Here is a 12,258-nt window from a genome sequence, read left to right as displayed (position 1 = left end):
ACTAACATGTGCTGTGTGCTGCTATGTGCCTGCATTATCTATGTTGTCTCACATGTAACCTTTGCAGCAATCTTACAAGGTAAAGAACACCATCCCCATTTACCCAGGAGGAAACAGGCTGTCAGAGAACTGAAGCAACTTGCCCAAGTCTAGGATGTAGAGGAGCCGGAATTCAAACCTCGAAATGTGTGGATAGGAAAAAAAAAAAAAAGGCCCCGCGCACTGGGAGTCGGCTGGTCCTCACAGCAGCATCCTGTTACCTAAGCAACAGGCTACCCTGCCTGCCCCCCGGTCTCCGGGAAAAACCCCTGCTCTGTGAGTGTTCCAAAACAGGAATGTCTCGTGCTACAGGGGCCTCGGTGGCCAGGACAGATGCGGGTGGACTGGCTGGGGTCACATTCTCTTATGCCAAGTTACCAAATATCACAGCTGGAAGGGTTCTCAGAAATTTATTCCAGCACTGAGGGGGCAGGTGAATGGCCAGGGTCCCAGAGTGAGCCAGCCACGGAGCCAGGCCCAGAACCAGGTCCGACGACCTGGCCTAGTGCTCATCCACTGCCCGGGGAAGCTGCACCCCCAGGCACCTCACCCTCACCCTTTGCCCTTGCTCATTCTTTGTTTCTATGGCAGAGTCCTATTTGGAGCAAATCGTGGTGGTGCCAGCTACCTCTGGTTATTACAGCTGCTGCAGCAGTTTATAAATATTGAACAGAGTCCTCCCAGAGGTCTTGGGAAACAGTTCTCTTTGCTGTATGTGTGTGTGCTCATGCGTGCATGTGTGTATAAGAGGAAAAGAGACTGCAGGATGAGGGCAGAGGGAGAGAAGGATGAGAGGAGAGAGGAAAGAGGCTGAGTTGGTGGAGAGTGAGAAAGATGGCATACACGTCAACTCCTTTCTCTACTTCCCCCACATTTTCAAATGCTCTTATAATAAAGGCTTTGATGGAACTCAGAAACAGGCAGCAATGCTGAACACATAAATATTAAAGCAAACTTTAGACAGCAGGTTTACTATTCAGACATGGAATACAAGCTGTTCTGTTTATGTTGAGAGGGAGAGGGAGGGGGCACCGAGGCTGGTGGATGGGGAAAAGTCATCTTCCAGGGCGGAGACCTGGACCAGTATTCACAAGCCTGGTTCAGATCCATGAATCTTAAGCCTTAAATGTTCACCTTTTTAAAAATGCAGGAGGAAGAGGGAAGAGAGAGGAGGAATGCCCAATATTTTCACATTGAAAACTCTTGAAGATGTACATATAACCACAAAATAGAAACCGAGAAAGGAAAATCCTTCAGGTCTAACAAGATTCCTTGACAACAACAATGAACTTGGAAGGTTGAAAGTTGCGCTTCTCCAGGAGTAGCACATTTTGCTAGGCTGCCGGTTCTCATTTCATCAGGGATGTCATTCAAATGAAACCCGCTTACAGAGAAAGACCCTTGCTTACAATGCTAACGGTCAAGTTCTCAGAGTCCCATGGATGTTTTACCTGGTTGGAAAAGCACCCACTGACACCCACCCACCCCTACAAGGCCCCAGGAAGTCGAGCCTGTGTGCTGGTGACTGCCTTTCCCGGTGGCATCTCAGTCCAAGCTGCTGCTAACTCCAGGCGGAAGGATTAGATCAAGGAAGGAAGGAGCTTCCATTCGCTGAGTATGTAGCTTGGTCTCAGGCACCCAACTGCATCTCAACCTTGGAGGCTTCCTGAGAGAAGCAGTATTTATTTTAGGTGTTTTTTGTTTGTGTTTTTTACAGAGGAGGAAACCAAGACTTAAATATGTTACCTACTAACTTGCCCAGAGTTACACAGAGATCCAGAATTTATGCTGGTCTGAGCATGTCTGATCCTGGGTGAGCTTGGACACTAATTATAACAATAAAGACAGCTAACATGTAACAGGCACTTTCCGGGTGCCAGCCACCATGTGAGCACTGTACATACAGCACTTCGTCTCATTCTCACAGCAGCCTTCTGAGACAGGTTCTCCCCATCTTACAGATGCAGGAGAGATGGCTTGGAGAGGGGAAGAGCTGCCTGAGGTCAGACACCAGAAAGCGACAGACAGAGCTTGCTTGTGAACCTGGACAACTCACTGCAGGCTCCATGGTCTTAGCACAGTTGGTTCTCCAAGAGTGGCTCTCCCTCCCTCTCTGCATACCACCACCACACTACCCCAGGCAGCGCTCAAGAGAGCCCTCTTGGGTGAACTGGGTGTGAGGCCTGGGGGCAGCAGTCCTAAGGCAAATGTAACATCTTTGCTGAAAAGCTCTCGAGGTGTCCTTAAGATGCCTCTGAGCCCTGTCAAGGCCGCTGGCTACAGGGCGAACATACAGGCCTCTCTCCATGATCCTTTCCTGCCTCCAAATGCCCTGCAGGACACCGTATCCATGACCAGGTGCAAGTCACACACACGTCAACATGTCATCAAAAGATAAATCCTATCAGCCTCTGCAGCTTTAAAACCACACAGACAAATTGGGTTACCAAGAGCCCCAAATCAATATGGAAATACGTTTATGAGCTACTAGGAGGAGATTTTAAGCCATAAAGAATACTCGCAAATCAAAGGGCCATGGGCCAAATTCTAAAAGCATTTAAGTTCCTGGCTCATTCTTTTTGCCCAGCAGTGAGAGAGTTTTGAGTCAGTAATCCTCTAAGCTTTCGAAACTCTGCAAACCAGCCGCTGTGCAGTAGCCGTGGCTGCTCCCGGGCATCTGTGTGGTCCTCCAACAACTTTCACCAGGAGACTAAAACAGCGGCAAGACTGGCCAGTGGCTTCCACTGCAACCCTTGGCACAAATATTGATATTTCAAAGCATTCTCAAGTCACAGCTCCAACGCCACAGTCAAGGCGATGACTGCTCAACGATGCCCGTGCACAGCTGCCTACGGAAACCCTTCCCATGCAGGCAGCCACAGAGACAGAATGCAGAATGGTGGCTGCCAGGGGCTGCGGGGAGGAACGGGGAGTTCCAGTTTTGCAAGATGCAAAAAAAGGCCTGTGGATAGACGGTAGTGATGGTAGTAATGGTCAAAATGATAGATTATTATTACAATAATAAAAAATAAAAAAGAAGCCACGCCTTCCGTACAGCCTCCCTGCATCTCTGGGCTCCTTTTCATGTCCAGCCAGATTAACTGTGAGGTAACTGTGCCATCTTCATTCCCCTTGGACCTCTGCAGCCCAGCACTGGCTCCATTCTGCTTTGCGCTATGGTCGGTCACCTGACTTGTGAGGGAAGTATGCCTGCGGGGGACAGAGTCTCCTGGGTGTCTCACTTATCTTAGAAGCCTGCCTAGCACCCTGTGATGGGTGCTCCCTAAAGGTGGGTGCCCTGTATTTTTCTTCTCTCCTAAAAGCCCATAGGAGCATACGGGCCAATCAGCAGTTGGCACATTCCTTACCATTGTGCACAGCTCCTTCTGAGTCTGGATCCAGTTTACATCACCAGAGACCCAGGTACCTCCACTAAGCTCAGTGAGTCTCAGTCTCCTTGTTACCCCACTTTCTAGGCCTGTTGTGAGGACCAGACGTAAGGACACTGTACCCCAAATGTCTGACCCAGGGGAGGTAGGAGCTCGGTAAGTGACCACTCTACCTACCGTGGTCCTGGATTTCTGGAATAGCACAAAGAAGCCTACAGCACCACCTCAGCACGCACCCCAACTGCAGTAACTGACTCCTCTCTGCCAGTCGGGGCGCCGAGCACCACAGCGATAAATGGCAGGAAGTCTGTTGCTGTCCTCGCGGAGCACACAGCCCTATCTGCCCTTCTATTTGTGGTAATCTCAGTCGTCAGACCACGGTTCCCTAGGAGGGCCCACAGTCCTCCGGCCAGAGGTGCTGCTGGTTCCGGGGAAGGCTGGACGTCGGGAGTGCCGAGTAAGCAGTGTGCAGAGAGGGGGGCTTTAATGAGCCATCAATTATTCCCTGCGCTCTTGGCACCCCCAACAGAGGAGGGAGGAAATTGTGAGAGTGGGGGCTGAAAAATAACGGGAAAAGTCCCCCGCTGGGCTTGCCTCATCAGCGTTTTCCTGAGACCTCAAGGGATACATCAGCTGTCATCCTGCCAGCAAAACTTAGGAAATATGTAGGCCATAAAATCAAGGAAAAAAGCCTGCATCTAATTAGTATGGTAAAGAAAAAAAAGGAAGCAACCCAAACTGAAAAACAAAATTAAAATAAAAGAGAACAGACTGATGAGCTGTTTTCTTTATGAGGCTTTGTTTTCTTGAGTTTTCGATTGAAGGAAGGGGGGGGGTGGTATGAAAAGGAGAACCAGATGGGCTTTTTGGACGGGGGTCCCAGAAGAGCGCAGCCTCCCAACCCTCCCACCTCCATGGGAGCCTCAACCCTGTCAACCTCAGCACCACCCTCTCCACCCAAGTGAGGGCTCCTGAGGGTCCTTGCAGCACCCTGTTCAGGGGTGCTCCCAGAGGCAGGCCACACCACAAAGGCTCCACACCCTGCTGCAGACTGGCTTTCCCTGGCGTGGGTGGGACAGGACAGGGGCATGCCAGTGGCAGGGCTGAGAACCCTTTATGACAACTTTCCATCTACAGAGAACTCTTTTAATTGCCAGCGTGATGTTCGGGGCCTCTTCAACCTGAGCAATGGCGTTCAATTCCCAGACTCTAGATATCACCTCCACACTGATGACCTCAAATTTCTCAAATGATTCCCCGGGCACTAATGAGAATGCTGCCGTCTGCTGGTCAATCAAGGGATGCAGTCACCCCTTGTACACCAAACTCACTGTGCACCTAGCAGAACTCAGGAGCCCGGCCCAGCCACACCCCACCCAACACTCCAGCCTCCTGCATCTCTGCTTGGCCCCCCCTGACCGGGCTATCGTCCTCCCCAAGGCCACTGCATCCTGCCTGTCCTCCTCTGGGCCTCTGCTCCCTCTGCCTGGTTTGGGCACCAGTCCTAGTCCTGAAGAGGAGAAGCAGCTCCCTCCCTGCTTCCATAACTGCCTCTGTGACACTCACTCCCTCAGCACACTGTTCACAACTTGACAAGTGCTTAGCACGTTCTAATTAGTTTTGAGCCTCTTCCCCTAGACTGTGAACGCCTGAAGGATAGGGATCTCGCTTATTCCTTTAGTATCTCTAGGACTGGACCCAGAGCCTGGCATCGAGCAGGGCCAGCTGAGTAGTTCCTGGAGCATGCGTTCCACTGGGCTTGGATTATGGTCAATCATTTATACTCTATGTCCCCGGAAGGCCGTAAACTCCATGAGGGCAGCCGCGGTGTGACACCTCTAGCACAGCACTTAGCACTGTGCCCAGCTAGCCCCGAGGAGAGTCACAGTCAATGTTTGCCACAGTGAATTCATACAAGGTTAGGGTTTCATTCCGCAATGTCTGAAATTATTACTGGTTCCCATGATGTGCTTGGCATTGCTCTGGGTGCTGGGGAGACACAGTGAACAAGGCAGACAATGTCCCGTCATGGAGCTTATATTTTAATGTATGAGACAGACAAAAGCAGTAAACAAACACATAAATAAAAACAATCATAGGTTGTGATAAGGGCTCGGATGGAAAGAAACAGGGTGCTATGATGGGAATAACGGATGCAGAGAAGTGGATGGATTCAAGGTTGAGTTCAGAGGCAGAAGAGGTGGGATGGACTAGGAGCTGGCTATGAAGGGTGATGGGGAGAGAACTGAAGGGCTGAGCCCAGGCCTGGAAGGACGGCTGCGAGGGTCTGCATGGAGGTGGCAGAGGTGAGGGTGGGCAGAGAGCAGTGGGGGAGAAAAGCAGAGGGGTGGGAGTGAAGATGGCGCCTGTGCAGACCCTTCACCGGTTCACTCATCTGCTCGCTTGCCCAGGTGCCCACTCAACAACCCTCCACTCACTATCCAGTGTGGGCTCAGCGACTTAAAAGGCACTGGGGAAATAAACCAGGATCCGAGGGAGACAGAGGCCAGGACTCACAACAATGGAAAATTGCGAATCACTTAGTTGTGTGTGGCAGCGTTTGAGAAAGAAAAACATCCCACTACTACATGTCAGCACCCATTAGAAATACTTTTCCTTTCTTGGAAGATCACTGTCTTGATTACAAGGACGGAGGTGCAGGGAGAAGTCTCAATGCAGGATAGCAGAACTGAGGGTAATAAGAAGTTCTAATTGAACAAGTGGGCGTTAGAAGTAAATGCCATTTAAAGGCTGGAGTTGCAAATCACCACAGCTACCCCTCAGGGAGGAGGCGAAATGACGCTCTGAGCAGTAATTCACACGAATCTGACAGTGAGGAGGAGCTCCCAGGGTGTCACTCCGGAAGGCATGAGTGGGGCTAAGTGTGTCCACTGGACCCCTTTACTCTCTTTTTCTCTAAGGAGAAAACAACAGATTCCAATGCCTCATACTCTCCATCTACAAAATGGGCGCAATGGATTTACCATTCCCGGATGGGGAGGGCTGAGCAGACACAAGATTTCCAGTCCCTATGCCTTCACTCACAGTGCTGTTGCTTTCTGGACTGCCTCTGTCCTAGCCTCTTAGACCAGTTCAATGCTACTTCTCTCACAAGGCTTCCCACAGGATTTTGGCCATGTCTCACTTAAAATAATGATGGCAATGATCTTCGTGGTATTTTGTAATACTCACACTAACGTTCACTCTTAACTTGTGTCACCTCATTCAATCCCCTTGCCCATTCTAGGCAGTCACAAGAGCAACTGGTATCTTGCCTGAGGTAACAGAGTAAACAACAGAGCCAAGATTCGGATCCAGAAGCCTCTGACCCGAGAGCCCACGCTCTTAACCTTGCTTCGCTTCACTTGTGGACTACATTTATCTTCACATTTCACCTGCCACCTGGAATGGGAGCTAGAAGCAACTTAAAGGCAAGCTCTGAGTAAATCTAGCCTAGTCCTTCATCTTCGAAATGGGCAGAATGAGAGCCCGAGGGGAACGCTGATTTGCCCGCCGTCACCCAGTCCATCTGGACCCTCCCTGAACTCAGACGTCGTCAGTACTGGAAATTCCCACTGGGAAATGCCCACACGTGCCAGCTGGTGCTCCCCAGTTAGTCCCCAGGTGGCTGAGGGTGGGGCTGCGCCCAGAGCTCAGAACAGGGGCCCTGCCTTGTGACTGGGGGCTTGCTCACCGGCCAGAGGCCTCTCCAGCTGAGTCAGGTCCAGTTGAAGATCCAACAGCATTTAGGGAACTCCATGGGGTGGGTGGGGAGGAGGGATACCCACACTGACTGAGCACCCACTGTGTGCCAGGTACAGACAGGACGCTGTAGTACCTCCTGTAACCTCTGCAAAATTTCTCCCAGGTAAATATACAGCTGTAATCATGCTCGCAGCTAGGGGAGGCAGCGCTAGGCCCGGAAGGCAGGCATACTCTTTCCACCACTCCACATTGCCTCCATTCACTGCAGAATTCCAGTTACAGTAGTCCCCCGCATCCTGACGGATGTTCCAAGACCCCTGATGGATGCCTGACCCTGCACACAGTACTGAATCCTATGTACACTGTGTTTCTCCCTATAGATACACACCTATGATAACTACATAACTATGATAAAGGTTAATTTATAAATTAGGCACAGTAAGAGATTAACGACAATAACTAAATAAAATAGAACAATTATAACAATATACTATAAAAAAGTTACATGAATGTGGCCTCTCTCTCTCTCAAAATATCTTATTGTACTGTACTCATCTATTTCTGGACAGTTGACTGTGTGTAACTGAAAGCAAAACTGTGGATAAGGAAGGACTATTGTATTTCTTGTCATTTCCTTGCTTTTTTCCCTAAGAAAGCAATTTCCTTCCACTATGTGTAGTTTGGAATTGAATTTTTTGCTTTTTTAAAAAAATTAACAACTGTTTCAAGCCCTTGTGCCTCTTGTTTACAGTTGGAAGTTCTGGAACTGGAGGGTCAGAGGCAAAGAACAACGAGGCTAGTCTTCAGTATTCTGACAAAGATGACCTGGACACACGGTGAAATGGACAACTTAGGCTTTCAGTGCAGAAAATGCTCCGCACCAAATACCAGCGATACTGACAGAGGCTCAGACCTCTAGAGCCTCAGACATAAGTAGCATCCAACTCACCCTTGATGATATGCCTGACAATTTTGATGGAGCTTCCTCGCATGTTTAGGATCTGGTGAACTCTCTGGCGAATCTAATAAGGGAAAAAATGGTTAGAAAAAGAAAGACGACCATTTGTCCTGACACACCAGAATGTATCACCTTGAAATTATTTACCTCACCCCATCCCTGAAAAAGAAGGCTGACATAGAGTAAAGGAATTCAAGGAGAGCGCGATCCCCTTCTTTCCCTGGGAGTCTACCTAAGCAGCTGGCGAGGAAGGAGGCAGGGATGGATAGGCCCATGCAGGGGAAGACCCTCCTACCTGGGGGACATTGGCATTGCAGATCTCGGCCATGATGTAGCAGATGTGCTGGAGAACAAAGAGCCCCGCATCTAGGCGCCGGAGGTAGAACTCCTCCTCGATGTCATTGTCTATGATCTCTCCTCGCCGGACCATGTCCTAGAAACAAATGAACATTTAGGAATAAAAGCTGGACAGTGAATGGGAGGAAAGAATGAACTCCTAGTCTGGCCATAATACACACAAAAATAGCAACTACAACAACAGCGAAAGAAAACCACCTCATCTTTTTGATTTGTCTACATCTCCCATTACTCTAAAGTACCTTTCACATTCTTCATTCTTAATGGACTATAGAAGCCCCAGGAGGCGAGCTTAAAGTCTATTTTTTCCTATCTGATGAATCAGGACCAAAATGATCTCATCCACATATAAAAAAAGCTAAAAAAAAAAAAAAAAAAAAAAAAAAAAAAAAAAAAAAAGCTGAAGGGACACAAATCTAAGCTATTTATCTGCTTCCACTCATTTTTTACTCCTTGGTTTGGGCCTCCATAATCTCTCTGTAAGATACAGTTGGCCTCTGACCTACTATGGATCAACTTTATGATGGGGTGAGAGTGACAGGCATGCTGTAGAAACTGTACTTCTCCTGCAAGACTGGTAGTGGCCTCAGCTCCCAGTCAGCCATGCATTTTCTTTTCTTTTTTTTTTTGAGATGGAGTTTCGCTCTCGTACCCCAGGCTGGAGTGCAATGGCGCAATCTCAGCGTGCTGCAACCTCTGCCTCCCTGGTTCATGCAGTTCTCCTGCCTCAGCCTCCTGAGTGGCTGGGATTACAGGCGTGTGCCACCACGCCCAGCTAATTTTTGTAGTTTTGGTAGAGACGAGATTTCTCCATGTTGGTCAGGCTGGTCTCAAACTCCTGACCTCGGCCTCCCAAAGTGCTAGGATTACAGGCGTGAGCCACCACACCCAGCAGCTACGCATTTTCAACTCATGATATTTTCAATTTACAGTAGGTTTATCAGGATGCAATGTAATCTTAAGCCGAGGAACATCTGTATATTTAAATCTCCCTTCCAAATCAAGTTAACCACAGCAGAGAAAGGTCCCCTTTCTCCACAACTCTGAAACCAATGGCACAGGCACCCAACTTGCATACATAAGCCCTCTGGCTTAGGTGTTTTGTCAGAGGCCATGCTGCATTTCACACGTCCAAAACCCCCCAGGCCAAAGCCCTAATTAAGTCACAGGAGTCTCCTTTGTAACCCTAGACCTCTCAGACTTGCTGTCCTCATATCCAGTCCTTCCTAGTAGATTCCTTAAAAAAAAAAAAACAAAAAACCCAGCTTTATTGAGATATAATTCACATACAATTAATCCATTGAAAGTGTACAATCTAACAACTTTTATATATGAGTTGTGCAATCAATTTTTAACATCTTTACCATCCCCCAACCCCAATCCTCCCACCCCTCATCCTGTGCGCTGTGAACACTTCTGCCAAGATGGCTCAGAGCCCTACTGCTTTCCCTCCTTGGGATTCTGGGGTATGGTTCAAGCTCACATCGCTTTTAAGCTACGTCCATCACAAAGGCTTTCCTGATTTTTATTTAAGGCTAACAACTCTCCTTTTCAAAATTGCTGAGAGCACCTTGACAAACCACTCTGCAACATGACCTCCTCTCCTCCCCATCATCTTCACACTGACTTCAGTCCCCACCAGCTCTCTCTGTCTCCAGCCTTTATTTCGTGGGAGTGGACTGTGAGCTCTGTGAAGGTAGGGCCCTAGCTCAGTACGCGTCTATGCAGCCGATGAGACAATGAGAGGAAAAAAGACATCTCCGTTTTTTTGTTTTGTTTGTTTGAGACAGGGTCTTACTCTTGTCCAGTCTGGAGTGCAGTGGCATGATGTCAGCTCACTGCAGCCTCGACTTCCTGGACTCCAGTGATCCTCTCACCTTAGCCTCTCAAATAGCTAGCACTACAGGTGCATGCCACTACATTCAGCTAATTAAAACTTTTTTGTGTGTGTAGAGACAGGGTCTCACTATGTTGCCTGGGCTGGTCTTCGAGCTCCTAGGTTCAAGTGATCCTCCCACCTTGGCCTCCCAAAGTGATGGGATTACAGGTGTAAGCCATTGCATCCAGCCAGACATCCGGTGAGAACTGGGTGTAGGGACTTGTTCTGCGTGACTAGCACATGGGCCTAAGAAGGCAGGTACTCAATACATGCTTTTGATGGCAACAATCCATTTCATAATTCTGTCGGTAGCTTTATGGCCATCGTTCCTTCTGACAACTCGGGCTCCTGTCACGGACGGAAGCCCTTGGGATCCTGCTTTCCACTCTTCCACATTCGAAGAACTCACCACTGTGGTCATCAATCTCCACCAAGAATCCTTCAGAGACTATTTAGACACAGATAATGCACTTCTTTATTTGCCCGGGGGGCCAGCCGGTAGCAACACAAGGCTACTTTTCATCTCGTTCCTATGAGGCCTCTATCTTTGATGTGGAAATGAGTGAATCTACTTGGGAGGACTGGATATGAGGACAGCAAGTCTGAGAGGTCTAGGGTTACAGAGGAGACTCCTGTGACTTATTAGGGCTTTAGACTGGGGGGTGTTAGACGTGTGAAATGCAGCATGTGCCCCTGACAAAACCTGAATCCTCTTTGGCCTGCAGACTGCTAGGCCCTGTACTGCCTGGCAAATCACTAACACTAATTCCTAGCTTCATTTAGTAGCAAATTCATTGGTAATCTGGTAATAGCATTAATGTTCACGAGGTAGTCATGGAGCACTGGACTGATGTCCAATGAGTTTAAAAATAGAAGGTTCTCTTCAGTTTCTCATTTACTCATAATCATGACTTCCTGCTCCGGAACTCTGAAGTGTTCAGCAGTTACTACCAAATTTTAAAAGGGCAGGAAAGGGATTATTCATTCCATTGTATGAATTAGAAACCAAAGCACACAGAGGTTAAGTTGCTCATAATTACCAGTTGCTAGAAAACGGATTCCCCAGGGATAGGAATCGTGTGGGATTCATCTTTGATGTGGAAACGAGTAACTTGGCACAGTGTTGAGACCTCTGGCCCTACTAAGTGCCTAATGGCAAGAACACTACCCTAAGCACTGAATTAAGGCAGTAAAATAAGGAAAATGGAGGTAAGGGAAGCCCTGGTTTTAACCACTGAAGAGGTCGGTGGAAGTCACAAACTTCTAGGAAATGGCCAGAAAGTAAGTATAGTGTGCCCACATGTTAAAATAATTGTGATAGGTGCTGATTGGGGTTGGGTGAAATGCAAGGGCGTCCTAAGAAGTGACTTTTGGGTAAGGTTTCAGGGTGCATGATGGGCAGAGACAAAAGAATGGAGCACCTTAGAGGTATAGTGTTTGCGTTGTGTGAAGGCCCTACAAGAAAAGACTTGTGTTGGCCATACTTTCTGCTCACTCTCCCTCACCCCAGCCCAGCCCAGCCCAGACAGGCCTGGGTTCCCTTCCTGGTCTCCTTGCCTTGCTCCTCGTGTTGGTACCGCCCACTCCTCAGTCTTTATCATCATATATTGAAAGTCTACAATGTGATGTGCCTCACAAAATGTTCCCTGAGATCCCCAAGCAGATATGATTTTTCAGTCCCCTTCAGTGGGGATTCAGTACAAATCCCCACACCCTGGATTTGTACCTCTGTTGTGGTACCTCCCACGGTCCCCCTTGAACTAGCCATTCAGATTCGTGCCTCTTTCTTGTGTGCGTTCCTTGAAAGTAAGAGCTAGGCCGGGTGCGGTGGCTCAAGCCTGTAATCCCAGCACTTTGGGAGGCCGAGACGGGCGGATCACGAGGTCAGGAGATTGAGACCATCCTGGCTAACACGGTGAAACCCCGTCTCT

The 12,258-nt window shown here is 48.6% G+C and overlaps 1 protein-coding gene across 1 annotated transcript in view; it reads right to left on the bottom strand.

Annotated features, from left to right (window-relative positions):
• The window catches only part of CTNNBL1 (catenin beta like 1), a 177,614-nt gene that overhangs the window by 3,681 nt on the left and 161,675 nt on the right, over positions 1-12,258 (bottom strand). The window contains exons 14-15 of the mRNA XM_023227877.2: positions 8,387-8,524; positions 8,083-8,155 (exon numbers count right to left, since the gene is read on the bottom strand). Coding sequence (XP_023083645.1) covers positions 8,083-8,155; positions 8,387-8,524 — 211 coding nt within the window. The remainder of the gene's footprint in view (positions 1-8,082; positions 8,156-8,386; positions 8,525-12,258) is intronic.

Source organism: Piliocolobus tephrosceles, chromosome 20 (assembly GCF_002776525.5).
Source record: "Piliocolobus tephrosceles isolate RC106 chromosome 20, ASM277652v3, whole genome shotgun sequence".
NCBI lineage: Eukaryota > Metazoa > Chordata > Mammalia > Primates > Cercopithecidae > Piliocolobus > Piliocolobus tephrosceles.
This window is presented reverse-complemented; position numbering and strand designations above follow the sequence as displayed.